Source organism: Porites lutea, chromosome 3 (genome assembly GCF_958299795.1).
Source record: "Porites lutea chromosome 3, jaPorLute2.1, whole genome shotgun sequence".
NCBI classification, from domain to species: Eukaryota; Metazoa; Cnidaria; class Anthozoa; order Scleractinia; family Poritidae; genus Porites; species Porites lutea.
Window position 1 is genome coordinate 31,797,482 of NC_133203.1, and position 18,972 is coordinate 31,816,453.

The 18,972-nt window shown below is 39.2% G+C and overlaps 1 protein-coding gene across 1 annotated transcript; it reads right to left on the minus strand.

The window, feature by feature from the left end:
• Positions 1-666: 666 nt before the first annotated feature.
• On the minus strand, positions 667-17,980 carry LOC140932159 (chondroitin proteoglycan 2-like). Its single transcript, XM_073381804.1, has 12 exons — positions 17,770-17,980; positions 17,013-17,189; positions 16,002-16,166; positions 13,905-14,081; positions 13,240-13,405; positions 10,276-10,293; positions 9,817-9,881; positions 4,793-4,971; positions 3,991-4,207; positions 3,007-3,171; positions 1,717-1,893; positions 667-1,136 (listed from the first exon to the last, which is right to left on the minus strand). Exons 1-12 carry the CDS (start codon positions 17,840-17,842, stop codon positions 970-972), a joined length of 1,746 nt encoding a protein of 581 aa, XP_073237905.1. The 5' UTR covers positions 17,843-17,980; the 3' UTR covers positions 667-969.
• Between the last annotated feature and the right edge of the window lie 992 nt (positions 17,981-18,972).

Sequence of the window (18,972 nt, forward strand, 5' to 3'; positions counted from 1 at the left end):
AATGATCCTGGCACTTTTTCGGCGCTGATCATCGAAAACTTCCAAATCGTCCACAGAAGGCTTAATCGTCGACTCTTTTCTAGGTGCATGCTTAAATGTGGGATGTATGGCAGCCAAAACAAAAAAAGAAATACTCGCAAAGATAACCTTTCCGTGATCCTCAGTTCGCTGCCTTTGTCCCATCACCTCATGCTCAGTCTCAGTCGGGTAATTCATTAACTTTTATTTCATGATACCCAGATCCCAGCGGCCGTAAAATTGTGAAAATGGACGTAATTAAGAGAAAAAGGAAAACGGTCAAAGGACGGGCTTCTGAGTTCGACTTCATCCAATTGTATTTTTTCACCGTGACATACGAGACTTACGGAAATATGACACTTTTCGCGGTAAACAAGCCGTTCTATTTATAAATCTACTCGGGAAAGGGTTGACTCAAGAAATTAATGGAGATGGAGGCTCCATTTGATGGGCTCCTGCTCTGGAAAACCTTTTATATAGATTGTTGTCTGAGAACGACTACTAAAAGACGATTGAAACAGAACCGGGGCATCCCATTGTTTATACCCAAAGCGCATGTGTACACCAAAGGTAGGAAAAGAAACAAACAAAAATAATAAAATAAAATAAAATAAAAAACAGCAACAACAACAACAACAAAGCTCAGCATAAGGAGATAACTTAATGAATTTTATTTTCTCAATATTAAACTTGATGGAAATGTTAATAGTGGTTTATTGTAAAAGGTAGATGGAACTTTTTTAATTAAGACTCAGACGTATTTAAAACCACCAATTAAAAGCAGCAAGCTTATTACATTCAATGACTTAATTTGTTTTGCTCTTCACGTTATTATTATTTAGCCTTAGTTGTAATTAATATTTTTTTTTCCATATGGTGACACTACAGAGACCCTATGCCTCCAATTCATATTCTAACAACTGTTTGCCGTTTTCTTTGCTGAAAGCTTAACTAGTAACAATTGACATTTTTGGGCCAATCGCACTTATCATGGACTTCATTGTACTTAAGACCAGCGGGACAAGGCATATAGTAGGCAATTTGATTACTGCAACTTATGAAACCATAGCAGTTGCCAGGATCCTTGTAGTTTCCATTTGGTTTTCCCCAGCAAGTGACTGCAAAGAAAAGAGCATTTTGTCGTTAAGTCTTTATACTAATAAAGGCAAAATACCATGTCTAAGGTCAATCATCATCATCATCGTCGTTGTCGTCATCATCATCATCATCATCATCATCATCATCATCATCATCATCACTACCATTATCATCAAAATTGCTATCGACATCAGCAGTATTATTGCCGTTAAGAAACAAAGTGATGTATTCTAAAATCACCAAAACCTTTAGCCTATCACCAGTAAGGCTATTTTGTCTTTGCATAGAATGTGAAAATTTCCGTTTTTTTAAAGGTCTTGACGGCCAAAACGTTTGGGAACCTAAACAGCTTCATCTGTATGACGTCAAAAGTCCAATTACGCCTTTTTTCACAGTTCTATTGGCGATTAATGTCAAAAGTGATTTTTTAACGACTTAGAATCTTAGTTATCGCCGAACTTTGGAATCTGCGGAAGGCAGGACTTAAAAAACTTTGACATAAATATTGTTCAGGGCTTCCAATTCTTCCTCACAGTTTGGCTGTTGTTCTCACGTCAGTGATGAGTATATATATTAAGAAAGCCACGGCACAATACTTACAAGGACAATGCTGTGGGTTGCAAATTTGCCTCTTCACACTTTTGCCGACACAGAGATTTCCGCCTCTGGCAGGATAGGGTTTGGTACAAAAGCGGATACTGATTTGGATTCCTCCCCCGCAGGAGACTGAGCAGGGGAACCACGCGGTCCAGTCTGTCCATCCGCCATTAATTGGGTCTACACACACACACACAAACAAACAAACAAACAAACAAAAAAATAATAAATGATGCCCATGTCTCTAGATTCAGGGGAATGCCAAATGCAGGGTTATGGGCTCCTGCAAGTGAGACAATTAATGTAATGATTTGGGTCCCGTCACAGTCGTTACTATAGTTACGGTGCTTTTTATGAACCTCTTGAACGATAAACTGCTTACAGAAGTCCTCTTTTTTTTTTTTAGTCTGCGTAAGAGAAGCAATTAGGGAACGCGTACGAGTTGCAATCATTGACTATTGCAATCACTGAATGCAGTATTTACAAGCTTTAAGCAAATTGTTCCGCGTAAATTCAAAATATATTTTATTAGCTATGAAATGGTTATTTCTGTGAGTGAGATACAGTACACCACAAAGGGGTAATTATGGCGGTATCTTAAAGGAACAATGTACAGTCCGCTTTTATTCTAGGGCTGATTTTTGGACTCACTGACTGAAAAAAAACACCAGAGTGCGCGCTGGCGTAGATATTTGATGGCTGTTTGGGTGCGATTGTGGCTGCAAGTACCTACAAATTTTGAGATCAGTTTGGGTCTCTGAGAAAGTGCCCACCTACCCCTCCCCTAAGCCAACATTTTTCCCTAAGTGAGAAGTAAGTGTTAGTGTTAGCTTAGAGGAGGGGTAGGAGGAGACGAGTTTCCAAGAAATCTATCTTGATCCCAGTTTTGCCCTATGTAAGGTTATCCGGCAAATGTTAGTTTCTTGAAATCCGGAATCCTGGATTTGGACAATCCAGAATTGAGATCAAGGAACCAAATGCAGAATCCCCCTTACGATTGGAATCCGGAATCCAAATTTGTACAGACAGGGAGGACGGAATCCGGAAGGCGGAATCCAGAATCCAAGACTGACTTGGATAACCTTACATTAAACTGGTACTTTTTTTTTTTTGCACTTTTTTTTTTCAAATGGACTTTTTTACAGTGTTGAAACAGTTTAGAGATATGACCAATAACCTAAGACCAAATCCTAAAGCTCGTGTCTGCAGTCCGGCCGTCACTCAGCATGCAACCTCGCAAGTTAATTGACACCGATTAAATAAACAATAATGAAAATAAACTAAAAGACTTACGACAAGGTACGTTTTTGGGCCAGTCACATTGGTCCTTCTTTGCATTATAACGAAGTCCTGCTGGGCAAGCCATTTTATAGGCAATCCCATTTGAGCAGGAGATGAATCCATAGCAAGTATCGGGATCTTCGTAATTGCCGTTGGGTTTTCCATCACAGAAATTATCTGAAATTAGGAAAGAAATACGTGAAAAAGAGTTATAGTTCAAATAGACAGTAAACGCGTTCTCCAGAAACTTCATCGGTAGCGGAGGAGTTCGTTACAAGAAACATAACCCTTTGCAGTCAGCCAAATTTTTGGGAATAAAACCGCATTTTGGACCAAATCCCCCTTTTTGAACCGTTCTTCAGCCAGCTAGCACGGGAATGGCTTGAAAAGAGATTGCCAACACTCAGGACAAAATTCTCTGCTAATTGGATGTAATTATACAGCTTTTTTGTTTTTCGCGCATGCGCATAAGCCAAATTTGGACGTTTGGTTTGGGGAATCAATTCTTTTTTCTCGCTCTCTTCTTTTTCCCTTTGCCCTTTACTTTAAGGGCAGGTTTGTTGCCCACTTTCTTTCAAATGAAATTTTGGCTGGTTTTCTTTCAAACAAAGAGAGGAATTTAATATGTAAAGAGTCGTAGGTAAAAAGCAAAATTGGTCCGGTTGGGTGGATTTTTTCACCAAAAAATGTCTATACTCTGTAACTTGGGATTGGTCAAAATTTGTTAGAAGAGGTAGCAATGGAAAGCTCTATGCACGATAGCTAGCTTAAATGGAAATCTTAATGTGACCTGGAAGAATAATATGCATTGGTCTATATGGACCTAAAACTACCAAAGAGGACGAGAAAGAGTTTAAAAAGAACTTTCGAGATTTAATTAACTGGTTAGTATAATAACGATAATAACAACTTAGTTACGCTCTTTTCTCTTTTCTCTTCACAGCAGCGGCAGCTATGATATACAGTAGCAACTGTTACCAGTAGTAGGTTGCTTACCGCACGTGACGAAGTCTGGGTAGTAGCACCTTTTCGTCTTTGGGTTGAAACGCAGGGAATAAGGGCAAAAAAATCTCTGTGCGATTCCTTTTACACATGCGATGTAACCATAACAATTGTCAGGATCTTTATAGTCTCCATCAGGTTTACCATTACAAATGTTTACCCATGCTACAAGAGGAATAAGTTGATTCATCAGTACAGTCTTTAGAATATTCTATGCTTTTATAGCAAAGCTTGGAAAGCAAGCCTGCGGCGTAGTGAGTAGACTAGCCACCTGTCGTCCTTACGAGTTTCTAAGCGAGCGGAGCGAGCTTTTCAGGCCTATTGGTTAGAAAAACATACTCAGCGCTATTGGTTAGAAAAACATGCCCGACTATCATATCTCAAGGCACTTATTCTTACGTATTAAGTACAATACACTGGAATGAAATCCAAAATCAAATGGTAAAATAAAATTGAGAGAATATTTAAGTTTTTTTCGAAACCTACATGGGGGGAGGGCAGGGGCGGGGGGGGGGGGGGGGGTGGGAAGCGTTCTGATTTAGGCGCCTTATTCAGCCAAATTAATGTAAGTTTTTAATTCCCGTTCACTATGTCTGTTGATTGCTTTCGACCGTTGTTTATCACTGTGTTATTTCCTAGAAGATATTCTTTAAATAAAAGCCACATCTTTTTCTGCTGTCATGGTATGTTACTATTGCCGAGGATGCTCTTTTGAAATGGTATTCATGTACATGTATTTATGCAATGTATGCTTTATAATTATGTACATGAATGCTTAATACTTACGACAATGCACGTTTTTGGGGTAGTCACATTGATCTTTTTTCTCATTGTACATTAGGCCTGCTGGACAAGGCATTTTATACGTATTCCCATTGGAGCATGCGATGTAACCATAACAGGTATCAGGATCTCTGTAATTGCCATTTGGTTTTCCATGACAAAAATCATAATTATACTTTCCAACATGTGTACCTGCATCAGAAAATATCAGTTTATCAAAACAATGAAAATGAACAGTCAAACACCATTAACACCCACACTTAGGGGGCCATAAAAAGTGTCCGTATTTAAGGGTCGGATTTCTTTCCCCAGGGACAAAGAAAAATGTCCGCAATAATGAGGTGTCTGCATTAAGTGGGTATATCTCATGCATCTTGTTGAGATCGATTGAGAAGATCGAGGGTCAAGAAAGCCGTGCCCACCCCTTTTCCTTGGAAATTTCGTCTTGTTGTTATAGAATTGTCAGAACAATGAAAAGTATCTTTATAGATGACAAATGGGTAAGTGTCCCGGCCACCCCTTCCTGAATTTCCCGGATCCGTTCTTGAATTCCAACCAAACCTGATTCCCAACCTCGTCCACAGGGCGCTTTTCTCTGTGGACTTGGTTGAAATGATCCCGTGAAAAGCTTGGATAGTGAATGATGCTGAGTACTTGAGCAACGCATTTATCCAGCGGATGTTTTGTTTCTAATAAATGTATTTGTGAAGGAAAATTTATGCAGTTCAATAGTTTGTGCTATAATCATAAACCTGAAACAACATGACTAAGTAACCTGAGTCCAAGTCGAGGATCATTTGTGGTCCGTTTTGGCTATCCATACGCGGTACTGTACGTATCTCTCCTCGGAGAACAAAGGAGTTTAGTTTTAACGAAGGTCTCGTAGGTGGAAAGTTAGAAGTTTGCCTGTGCACAGCAGAGAAGTAAGCATGAATACAGGCACGTCTTAATACGCTCATTCCACTTACAAACCCAAACGCCGTTTGCGGTAGACCCACTCTAAAAAATGCCGAGCATTCAGTTTGGAACGAGTCGGTCCGCGAACTTTGCCAGAGATCAATTTACGAGCTAACCATTATGAGTGAACTTATTGAGAATCACTGTATATCAATTGAGTTATCTATTGACTGCAAATTTTCTGATAGATTATTTGCTGACTGCAAATGACATGTTCTGAAACAGAAGTAGCCAGAAATCGAAATGATTATCAACACAGGACACCAGCATCCCAGTGTACAGTTGTAAGACTACGAGGATTTAAATAATATAAGTAAGTAAGTAAGTAAGTAAGTAAGTAAGTAAGTAAGTAAGTAAGTAAGTAAGTAAAGTAAGTAAGTAAGTAAGTAAGTAAGTAAGTAAGTAAGTAAGTAAGTAAGTAAGTAAGTAAGTAAGTTAGTTGGAAGCGAAGAGGACACAATTAGTCTCAAGTAAGTTTCCATCTTTATATCTCCTCAAAATGGTTTTGAAGATCAAACAAGCAAGACAACAACTACTTCAGTGATAATAAATTGGGTAAGCTTAGTTATTTTGTTTTCAATTGTTGCTTTTGTATTATTGCTTACAGGGACTATTTTATTCTTCAACAGTTTAATTATGAGCTTAACTGCAATTACTTTTAATCGCATGTTTGGTCAGGCATTTCATATCGCTAGACGCTCTTGTATTCCTGTTTGCAGGCCTGGGACTATTTTACATTTCAATTGTTTTGTTATTATCGTTGCAATCACTATATCGGCATATCTTGTCAAGTCTTTCATATCGTGTCCGAAAACAAATGCATGTACGGTAGCCGTTGACATTTCAGTATTCGATCATTGTGATTTATTAGAGGAAGCTAATCATTTGTCGGATGACTGTAAAGTTTAGCAACGATTGTTTAAAGCAATTTTCCTTAAAAGCATATAAAAAATGTCGTGTATCATTATTATTCAGCTAAGGGTATTATCCTCCGATATACCACCAAGCCAGAAAGGAGTTTATTTATTTTATAATCCTCTGATTACTTTTTTACATCTCTAACATATTGGGAGAGAAAAACAACAACAACAACAACAAATAAAAACAAACAAACAAAAGATGTGAGCGCACGTACAGATGACGGAAACAAGCTCACTGATTGGTTGAACCTATTTTTAATGAAACTGTGATTGGACCAGGGCTTGACAGGTTGTCATGTCAAATGAACTCTCGCAACGCGCCATAGAACAACAACAACAAGAAGAAAAAAAAACAGGGCTTTCAGTTTATATTTTGCCGACAGCACTGTTCGAGAACTACTCAGAAAAGCGTTTCTAATTGATGAGTAAGAGAATCCAATCATATCACTGCCGCTGCGAGCCCTAGAAAAGAAAAATACAACTATGAAAAACAGAATCTGACAAATCTGGAACAGCTGAACACTTTAAATCACGGAATAAACATCATCAAAGTCAACGTGGGCTGTAAGTACAACAAATGCTTATTGTGCATTAAATGCACATTTTCCCGCTCTGTGAATCTAAACAAAAAGAAGCCCGACTTCACGCACTTGTGTGTCTTCTTATGTAATGTTTCATAATCATTAAAACTGGAAGTTCTCAGAGAGAACGCTGGGAACGAGGTTGTCTTGGAGTTCGTGTTTTTAGTCACGCTTACAAAAATATTCGCCCGCACCTCGTGCTTTGAACGTCATAAAACACTTCAACTCATTAATTAAACATTGCATCTTTTGAACTTACTTGTTGCATGGTCAACAGCCAAAAGATTAAGAAGCACCAGAAATAACGGAATCATCTTCTAGTCTATTTTGACGACAAAACGATTTTCCACAAAACTGAAAGAAAAAGAAGTATGCAACATTATTGCCAACGAGCAATAGGAGCGAAGACGCTCCGGTTGCTAGGTGGCAGCATCATAGTGCCGCGCTGTAGGCTGAAAAGTTCTCGTGCGCGCTACAAAAGTGTAATGTAAGGTGTAAAAGTGTAATGTAAGGTGTATATTTCCTGGAGACTTTGGTTTGGGCCAATCACAAGGCCGTAACTATCACTTGTGAGCCGATTAGAGCCAATTTGGCGCCACCATTCTTAGCCAATCCGGAGGCGGTATTTGGCACGATTGATATATACAAGGCTTTGGTAAGAATTGTGCGGTCCTCTGTATTAACGCCCAAAGAAGTCTGTTCATTTGTTTTTCCAAATCTCCATTACCACAACGAAAGACGAATGAATCCCTTAGGGATTTTTTTGAGTAGGTAAGTTGTTTTCATTTTTTGCGTTTGTGTTTGTTAAACTGTGAATAATTGCGGTCTCAGACTAAAAGTATTTGAAGAAGGTGTGATACGAATAGCTGAGGGAAATTGATGTACAATACTCATGCAATCAGCTGATTCAGAAATCTAGTCAAAGTAATCTGAATGCAGAACGCCGAATACAAAAAGCCTACATTCGTATATCGGATTCATTAGATGCGTGTACGTGGATGAAAGCCGTATCCGCCAAGAAAAAGTTGCAGATTAAAAAATATCCGGATACGTGTGGACGGGGCCTAAGTACCATTTGACTTTATATATTCCTCGCGTAGCGAAGGTTTATAATTAGTTTTTGTCTTAACTGCAGCGCGCGGATCGCGCGTGGATCATAGCGGCCTGCAGATACAGGTGAAGCAATTTGAACCGGTAGCTTCAAAATAAAAGCGCAAAATCGAGATAAAAGAACATTAATGTCAGTGCGTTCACTTCGCAAACGAGTTCACGGCTTAGGTCGCGGGACTTGTATGTTTGTGGAAGTGCACTTCATTCCAGCCTTTAACCATCAAATCATTGCTTTTCCCAGAAATCTGCAGCTGTGAATTGAAAGTCAAAAGCGAGAAAACTCAATTAGAATACTTTACCTCAAAGGGCTACGCGAAGCTACACGGCAACCTTCTCGAATGGTGTCTCTGTAGATCACTGATTAGTAATGTGTACTCAGCCTTTTTTATCCTGGTTAGGAAGGCGTGGTTAAAGAATTCGAACGGATCACACAGCACGTTTCAGTCACCTAAGCTGGTCAATTTGAACAATATCTGCAATATTTCCGGATCACGTCCAAAATGATAGTAAACGTTTAAAGGACTTACAAACATTTTCGCATCTATTAAATCAAACACTCTTTAACTGTCACCTACATACAGGTACAACAAATGGCTGAACACAGATCATAAAATCGGTGTACGTAAATCGTAAAAGTTTCTAGTTTTCAAAGTTATCATTCGAAGTTAGTCTCAATTACTCCTGTGAGATTGCCTCCTTGATTACATTTTTTTGTAAGTGGTCATCAAGTGCTGAAGGGAGAACCATCTTGATTTCAAAAGGCTACAGCAACAATTCCGAGATCGATGCACAGCTAGGCGTTTTAACTGACATTAACCGACAGGCTTCTGATCCGTATAAGGGGTAAGGTTAGGCCGGGGCTAATCCAAGCGACCAAAGTTGGTGAGGTGGAAACATGTCGAACTCAGGCTCCTTTAAACAGTAGAAATAATATTGCCTATTAAATACTTTCACGGAAAGTGCATTTGTAAGAGATAACAATTCTGCCTGATGGCAAAAAGATACAAATCTATAATCATGAGTAGTATAGCTTCCGAGAGCTCCTTATTGTATCGGACTCGGTCTGCGTATTTTTCTTTTGCTTTTCAGCGTAAAAGACGAAAAACCATTCTCCCTACTCTTTAAAAGTGTTTCTTCTGTCTCGCAACATAACCTTGTTTTCTTCATATGTGCAAACTTTACCTTTTATTGATCTTTATTAAAGGAAAACTCTATTAAATGTGCTCCAATATCGACTTAAAAATATCCTGTGTAATATCGGCGATCATGTTGTACTGCTTATAATTACCCAAATAGTTTTGTCAGTCACGTTTCTCCCTTGCTATCAACGGCCTCTTATTCTTAACCCCAGGTCGCGAGTTGGTGGCGGGAGTGGGGTGGGTGCGCTGGGCACTCAGAAATGAAGTGACAGATTTCCCTACCCACCCTTTCCAGGTATACAGTAGAACCTTTGAGACTTCTCTATTCACGGGACACCAAATTTGGTCCAGGAGAATTGTTCACGTGATCTTTTAGACTCTCTGCAAGTCGACCTCTAGGAAAACAAATAAATAAATAAATAAAAATAGAGGGCTTTAAGAAAGTATTAGTAATCTCTGTAATCTTTGTTACCTCTATTAAAAGATCGACACATCTGTTCAGGGGAAAGGGACACTTTTTGTAGGTCCCGAAATCCGGATTTAATTAACCTTCATTCAAGGGACACCTTAGTACTCAAAAAGTGACCAACCACTTGTTGATATGTTTAAGTGTACACTAGTCACAATGGCGACAGCGTTCAAAACATAAACTATCTCGCTTGGAATTTCCACAAGTTTTTAAACTCGTTAAGAAATGCCTGCAAGGTCAATGTCCCCAGTATTTTAAACATTATTTTAAACGTAATAATACAATCCATGCGCGCGCTACTAGACAAAGCAACCTCTTACATCCGCCTGCTGTGAGAACTGAAATTGCAAAAAGATCCTTCTATTATTATGGTTGCACTCTTTTTAACGAATTATCTTAATGATATTTCGTGTTTTACATCTTTTAATCTTTTAATTGAAAATAGTTTTTCTATTTATATTATTACCTGTATTAGTGTAATGTTTATATGTTTAGTGTGTTTTTGTGCGTTGTTGCTCAGGGCTCCCATTGATAACAGACAGCTTTTTTGCGTCTGAAGGGGCTACCCTGTGCGGTATAAATTAATAAAGGTTCTTCTTCTTCTTCTTCTTCTTCTACCCCTTCATATTATATACCTGAAGCCTGGGCCCCAACTGTACTTTATCTTCTCTCACTTATTTGGCGAGTAAAAAAAGTTCGCGATTTTCAAAAGTCTTCCCGAAATTTCATGAATCTGAAGTTAGTTTTGACACAAAATGCGATGCTTTGCAAAATTTTGTCCTCAACAAGACAAGAATAGATCCGCGTGGATTCCTGCACCTTTTTCTCTGCAGATTAAGCTTCCGTCCACACGTATCTGGTGAATCTGGCATAGGAATCCCCAACTTTTTTGGATTTGCTCTCCAGAGTGGAAATTTTTGACTACGCTATGATCCGGAACTGTGTGGACGCTAAATCCGACGTCACAAGATCGAGCCCAGTTCTTCAACTTGAATATTCAAGACGGCGCCGAGCATAATGTTATCGCTTCTTTACTTCTTGGACTTCAGTTTCAAGACTTATAACGTGTGTGCAACCTAGCTATGATTACTGTACACTTCAATTATGCCAAACGGCGGTTCGACATTTTGAAGCTTCTTTCCATGTTGGACGGACGAACTAGACACCGTAAACTAGTTAAACGAGCGAAATAATGGTTGCTGGAACAATTTGGTCAGTCAGAAACAGTTATTGAAGACGATTGGCGATAAAATTTTCGCTCAAGCCGAAGATCGTTTTACACATTAGCTGACGAACTGAGAGTGAGTGTGGATACGTGTAGACGTGGAAATTTTTGGATCCGTAAAGAAAAAAAAAAAAAAATAAATAAATAAATTGCCGATTCGAAAATATCCGGCTACGTGCGGACTAGTCTGCGTAGTATGGCAGTTTTGGTTGGGCGCGTAAGGTAATAATAAAGGAGGGCTTGCCCCTCGTTAAAGGGCGCTCCGCGCGCGGATCTCGCGGCTTCGCCGCTCGCGCGCCTCGCTCGACAAAACCGCCATGCTACGCAGGCTATGTATGGACGGGGCCTGAATAAGAGTAGTCTCGAAAAAAAACGGCAGTCGCGGATTTTGCTGTTTGACATTTCAAATAATCTATTACGCCGACGCATAGACTATATTTCTAGAATTGTGTGGTAAATAAGTAAACAAATAACGGAGACCAATAATATTTCCATTTAAGGTGGCTCGATACAGTTTTTCAGGGTCAATACCTCTCAAGTTTGAGCATAAACTACGTCGCCAGAAACAAAGGTATGAAAAATATATATGTATATCACCACGGTTGTCTTAGATAAAAAATAAAAAAATTTTATCATCAGGGTTCAGCAACGAGATCGGAGTTGTCATTGGCAACAAAATGATATTTTACTTGCAGCAGTATATCTCGGTGCTGGGAACTATTCTTCCAAAATCGTTTACGAGAGCTTTTTCCTCCAACAGCGGCCTCGATATTCGTCAGGTTTAAGGGAAATCTGTAAGATCTTTATCGAGATATTTTGGGATGACGTTTTTATGGTTAAAAACATAGTAAAAAATGGACAATCTTGATGTTTGGCCATTATCTGAAGAAAAGAAAGCGTTTTTGACATGCAATTTTACCTCATAGTAGCTTCAATCTTTTTAAAACGTGTGTGAAAGATCATGAAGATAGCTCCAGCCGATTGCTAGAAAGAAGGATTTGATTAGTATGTATCGAAGCGCTCTTGTTAGCGGTTTTGTAAACATTTTGGTCTTCTTTAACAAATTACGTAGGGAATAAGTTTTAAACCGCTCCATAGATTTTTCAAAAAAAATAAGATTCTTGAGACTAACTTTCCTTTAATATGACCTTTTAGTTTCAAGATTATCGATATATTGTAACGCAATGAAATAAGGGCTACAATTGGATAATTTTTTATCGGAAGTTTCGTCATTACCAGTGAAACGCCTCTCATTATTCAAGGTATTGTCTCCAAGTTTCATTTTCACGTCAACAGCAGTAAATAACAATGCATTTCAAATATGCATAAGTGCTAGCTATTGTTGTGCACGAAAATATGAAACTTGCAGACAATACCATGAATAATGAGAGGCTCTTCCTTGTAAACACAAAATTTCTGACAAACAAAAAAAAAAGAGAGAGAGAGAGAGAGACAGCACTAACAACAAGAACAAAACTCGGGATAGGGAGATAACTCAATGAATTTTATTTCCTCCACATAAAAGATGATGGAGATGTCAAAGGTCAGTAACATTTCTCGTACTGGGAAACAGTCTTACACGATCTAAAACCCCTCTCACAGTGAAAAATTCTTTAACTACGCAACTTTGAAATTGCTGTTTATTCTAAAAGGTAGATATAACGTTTTTTTTTTCGATTTAGAATTAGACTTATTTAAAACCACCAATTAAAAGCAGCAAGCTTATCATATTCAATGATTTAATTGGTTTTGCTCTCCACGTTATTATCATTATTCTTTATTGTAATTCTTCTTCTTCTTATTACTATTATTGTTGTTGTTTTTGAAATGGTGGCACTACAGACAGCCAGTACTGATACTGACAAATCATACTGACAGATTGTGTACCTCGAATATTGTCTCATGGAGGTGACAGAGGAAAGTAGATTGTTATCATATTTCATTTTTGCAAATTCTTTGATTTGGCTTCGCCTCCTAAGATCGACCCTATGCCGCCATTTCATATTCTAACAACTGTTTCCAAAAGCAAATTTGGCGTGTTCTTTGCTGAAAACTTAACTAGTAACAATTAACATTTTTGGGCCAATCGCACTTATCATGAACTTCATTGTACTTAAGACCAGAGGGACAAGGCATATAGAAGGCAATTTGATTACTGCAACTTATGAAACCATAGCAGTTGCCAGGATCCTTGTAGTTTCCATTTGGTTTTCCCCAGCAAGTGACTGCAATGAAAAGAACATTTTGTTGTACTAAATAAATATAGGCAAACTACCATGTTTCAGGTCAATCGTCATCATCATCATCATCATCATCATTATCATCATCACTACCATTATCATAAAAGAATTGCTATCGACATCAGCAGTCTCATTGCCGTTACAAAACAAACTGATGTATTCTAACATCACCAAAATCTCCAGCCTATCACCAGTACGGCTATTTTGTCTTTGCATAGAATGAGAAAATTTCTGTCTTGTTAAAGGTCTTGACGGCCAAAACATTGAGGTCCCTAAGCGTCCCTATGACGTCAAAAGTTTAATTACGCCTTTTTTCGCAGTTATATTGGCGATTGTTGTCAATAGTGAATTTTTTAAATTGATTAAGAATCTAGTTATCGCCGAACTTTGGCATTTGCGGAAGGCAGGAATTGCAAACTTTGACAAAAATATGATTCAAGGCTTCGAATCATGTATATTAAGAAAGCCACCGCACAATACTTACAAGGGCAATGCTGTGGGTTGCAAATTTGCTTCTTCACACTTGGGCCGACACAATGTTTTCCACCTCTGGCAGGATAGGGCTTGGTACAATAGCGGCTGCTGATTTGGATTCCTCCCCCGCAGGAGACTGAGCAGGGGAACCACGAGCTCCAGCCGGTCCATCCGCCATCAATTGGATCTACACAGAAAAACAAAGAAAGAATGAATAACGTCCATGTCTCTAGATGCATGGGAATGCCGGACCAATTTAGGTTTCGGGAAACTGCCCACCTAACCCTCCCCTAACCCAACATTTTGCCCCAAATGACACACAAATGATAACGTTGAGTTAGGGGAGAGGTAGGTGGGTAGTTTCCCAAAAAGATCCAGAATGCCAAGTGCAGGGTTATGGGCTTCTGCAAGTGCATGAGGCAATGCAATGAGTTGGGTTCTGTCACAGTCGTTATCATAGTTACAGAGCTTTTGCATGAATCTCTTGAACGATAGATTGCTTACAGAAGTCCTCTGTTTTATTTTTTTTAGTCTAGCTGCGTAAGAGAAGCATTTAGGGAACGCGTACGTGTGGCAATCATTGACTTTTGCGATCACTGAAGGCAGTATTTAACCGTTTTAAGAAAATTATTCCGCGTAGATTCAAAATACCTTTTTAGCCATGAAATGGTTATTTCTGTGAGCGAGATACAGTACACCGTAAGAGTGCAATTACGGGTATCTTGATTAGGGCCAATGTACGATCTACATCTGGGGTGGGGGGGGGGGGGGGGGTGGGGGAGGGGGCTGATTTATGGACCCACTTGCTGAAACAAAACACCAGAGTGTGTGCTGGCGTGTGTGCTGGTGTAGATATTTGATGGCTGTTTGGGTGCGAATGCGGCTCCGAGTAGCTACAAATTTTGGGATCAATTTAGGTTTCTGACAAACTGCCCTCCTATCCCTCCCCTAAGCCAACGTTTTGCCCTAAGGGAGTAGTAAGTGTTAATGTTGGTTTAAGGGAGGGGTAGAAGGGGAGTTTTGCCTTATGTAAAGTTATCAGGATTCCAGAATCCGGGAAATTTTCGGTTCGTGGAACCCAGAATCCTGGGTTTTAGACAATCCGGAATTGAGATCAAGGAACTTAATACAGAATTCCCCTTACAATTAGAATCCGGAATAGGTTCCAACTGACAAGGAACAGGCAATCCAGAAGGCGTAATCCAGAATCCATGACTGACTTGGATAACCTTGGATCATTTTACGCTTCTAGGAAACTGCCCACCTACCCCTCCCCTAAGCCAACATTAACCCTTACTTCTCACTTAGGGCAATATGCTGGCTTAGGGGAGGGGTAGGTGGGCAGTTTCCCAGAAACGTAAAATGATAACCTTACATTGAACTCTGGCTTGCAACAACTGGTACTTTTTTTTCAATTTTTTTTTTTTTCACAGTGTTACAACAGTTTAAAACTATGATCGATAACCTAAGACTAAATCCTAAAGCTGACTGACTGAAAGAAAAATAAGATAGATAGATAGATAGATAGATAGATAGATGCTTTATTGTCTTAATACCTTGCAGCCATAGGCTGAATTACGAAAGACATTACAATAAAAGGACATTACAATAAAGACATTACAAGAAAAAAAAAAGTATATAAAATATAACAATAAAAAGGTAAAAAGTATAAAATAGCTACCATAACTAACTAATTAAACACTACTAAGCGCAGAAAACGTGAGTAAAAATGAAAGATTTTTTGCATCGATTGGTCTTGCACAAAGGTAAGGCAAAGTTCCGATTCCTCCTTAGAAAGTAATTTGCTGGATTCTTGGAAGGAAGGAGTTTGTGAAGAGTGTGCCCGGGGTCACCCACGACTTCATTGAAGAGCTTTGATGAAATCTCTTCTCTCCTTTTAAAGAGGGTTGGCAAACCTGAAAATTCTAGGGCCTGATTGTATGACATACCGGGGTAAATAATTCGCAATGCACGTTTTTGCAGTCTCTCCAGGTCCTCGCTGAGGTAACCCGGTAGGGCGCGATGGAACACGGGACATGCATATTCGAGAATAGAACGAATGCATGTGATGTAAAAAAGTAAAATAAGAAAATAAATTAAGACTTACAACATGGTACGTTTCGGGGCCAGTCACATTGGTCCTTCTTTGCATTATAACGAAGTCCTGCTGGGCAAGCCATTTTATAAGCAATCCCATTTGAGCAGGAAATAAATCCATAGCAAGTATCGGGATCTTCGTAATTGCCATTGGGCTTTCCATCACAGAAGTTATCTTAAAATAGGAAAGAAATACGTGAAAAAGACATTAAAAACGTTTTATCAGACTCTTCATCGTTAACGGAGATCGTTATGACAAACTTAACCCTTTGTCATCAGGCAATTTTAAGGGATAAAACCGCATTCTTACCAAATCCTTTTTTTTAAACCGTTCTTCAGCCATTTAGCATGAGAATGGCTTAAAAAGAGATTGCCAACACTCAGGACATAATTCTCTGCTAACTGGATGTATTAAGCAGCTTTGTTGTTTTTGGCGCATGCGCTTAAGCCAAATTTAGACTTTTGGTTTGGCGAATCTATTTCGATTCTTTTTTCTCGCTCTCTTCTTTTCCCCTTTGCCCTTTATTTTATAGGCAGGTTTGATGCCCAATTCTTTCGCATGAAATTTTGGCTGGTTTTCTTTCAAACAAAGGGAGAAATGATATGTAAAGAGTAGTAGGTAAATGGCAAAATTTGTTGGTGGAGTTTTTCCCCAATAAATGTTGCTGGTTTGTTTGTCTGTGACTCTGTCAGGATTGGTCAAAATTTGCTAAATGAGGTACCAGTGGAAAGCTCTATCCACCGCCTAGCTAGCTTAAATGGAAATCTTAATGTGGCCAGGAAGAATAATATACATGGGTTTATACGGACCTAAAACGATCAAAGCGGACGACAAAGAGTTTTAAAAGAACTCTCGAGTTTGAATTGACTGGTTACTAGTAGTATAATAACAATACCAACAACGGCAACGATAACAATAATAAAAACACACTTAGTTAAGCTCTTTTCTCTTTTCTCTTCACAGCAGCGGTAGCAATTATATACAGTAGCAACTGTTGCCAGTACAAGGCTAAATGCTTACCACACGCGACAAACTCTGGGTAGTCGCACTGTTTTGTCTTTGGGTTGAAACGCAGGAAATAAGGGCAATGATATTTTTGTGCGATTCCATTTACGCATGCGATGTAACCATAACAATTGTCAGGATCTTTATAGTGTCCATCAGGTTTACCATTACAAATGTCTACCCATGGCCATGCTAAAAGAGAAATAAGTTGATACATCGGTACAGTCTATAGAATATTCCATGTTTTCATAGCAAGCTCCGAAAGCACTCGTGCAGCGTGCAGCGTGCAGAGTAGACTACTAACAAGTCGACCTTACGAGTTTCTAAGCGAGCGGAGCGAACATTTCAGAGGGAAATCAAACGAATAAGATTTTTTGAAGGTCTACATACTGAGCTCTATTGGTTCGAAATCATGCCGGACTATCATACTTCAAGGCCCTTATTTCTTACATGTTAAATACAATAAATTATAATGAAATAAAAAATCAAATGGTAAAATAAAATAGTCAAGAAAAATGAATGTTACAGTTCTGTTATAAACCTATGGGGGAAGAGGGAGGGGGAGTGAGGGGCACTTATTTAGGGACCTTAGGCAGCCAATGTAAGTTTTTACTTCCCGTTCACTGCTTTCCGACCGTTGTTTATCACTGTGTTATATCCTATGTCACGGTATATTACTATTCCCGAGGAAGCTCTTTTGAAATGGTATACATGTACATGTATATATGCAATGTATGCTTTATAATTATGTACATGAATGCTTAATACTTACGACAATGCACGTTTTTGGGGTAGTCACATTGATCTTTTTTCTCATTGTACATCAGGCCTGCTGGACAAGGCATTTTGTATGGAATCCCATTGGAGCATGCGATGTAACCATAACAAGTATCAGGATCTCTGTAGTTGCCATTGGGTTTTCCATGACAATAGTAATAATAATAATACTTTCCAACATGTTTACCTGCATCAGGAAATATCAGTTTATCAAGAGAATGAAAATGTATAGTCAAACACTATTAACATCGACACTTTGGGGGCCAAGAAAGTGTCCGTATTAACGGGCTGTTCTTGTTACAGGCCTGTAAGCCGGCTGAATACTGAGAGAAAACGCAAGGGCTTTCCTTCCCAACGGGCGAAGCAAGCTGTCGGTAATAAAGAGGGTTCCGTATTAAGCAGGTGTCCGTAAGGCAGGATTTGACAGTACAGTCAAAACCCATTAACACGGGCATTGAGGGGGCCGTAGAAAGTGTGCATAAAGAAAAAGAAAAAAAAAGTAGGCAAAACTGTCTGTAATAACGAGAAGTCCGTAGTCTTGAATTGTCGCAGTGTACTGGTCACGCGTGATGGAGCATTGCTGTAAGCTGGTTGAATAGAGAGAAAATGTAAGGCTTTCCTTCCCAAGGGCGAAGCAAGCTGTCCGTAATAAAGAGGGGTCCGTATTAAGCAGGTGTCTGTAAGGGGGAATTTGACAGTACGGCCCAGTTACATTAATACGAACATTGAGGGGGACGTAGAAAGTGCCCATATTGACGGGGTGTCCGTATTTAGCGGGTTGAATTTAGAGAAAATGTAAGAACTTTCTTTCCCCAGGGACAAAGCAAACTGTCCGTAATAATGAGGAGTCCGTATTTTTAGTTGTCCTTAAGGCGAGTTTGACTGCACCGTTAAACCCTATTAATACAGACACTGAGAAGGGCATAGAAAGGTTGTTGAAGTAATTAGAGAAATGTAAGGGCCGGATTTCTTTCCTCAGGGACAAAACAAACTATCCGTATTAAACGGGTGTCCATAGAGCGGACAAAATGAGTTCATTAGACTTCAAAGCAACTAAAACAAGAGATCTTAACGCCCCACAAAACACGCTTATACTTTTCAAGACCCTCTAATCTTAAGATATGGACGGTTAAAAGTCAAAGCTGAACCTGTTGTGGGCTGGATCAGGCACATCGCAGCACTCAAGATGACGAAACAG

What these genes read in the sequence shown, in the direction of transcription:
- LOC140932159 (XM_073381804.1), bottom strand. Translation starts at nt 17,842, where the DNA reads ATGCCTTGTCCAGCAGGCCTGATGTACAATGAGAAAAAAGATCAATGT. An exon ending in CCCAGAGTTTGTCGCGTGTG is followed by an intron (nt 16,167 to 17,012) that starts GTAAGCATTTAG and finishes TCCTATTTTAAG; the next exon opens with ATAACTTCTGTGATGGAAAG. An exon ending in CAACCCACAGCATTGCCCTT is followed by an intron (nt 13,406 to 13,904) that starts GTAAGTATTGTG and finishes TTTTCATTGCAG; the next exon opens with TCACTTGCTGGGGAAAACCA.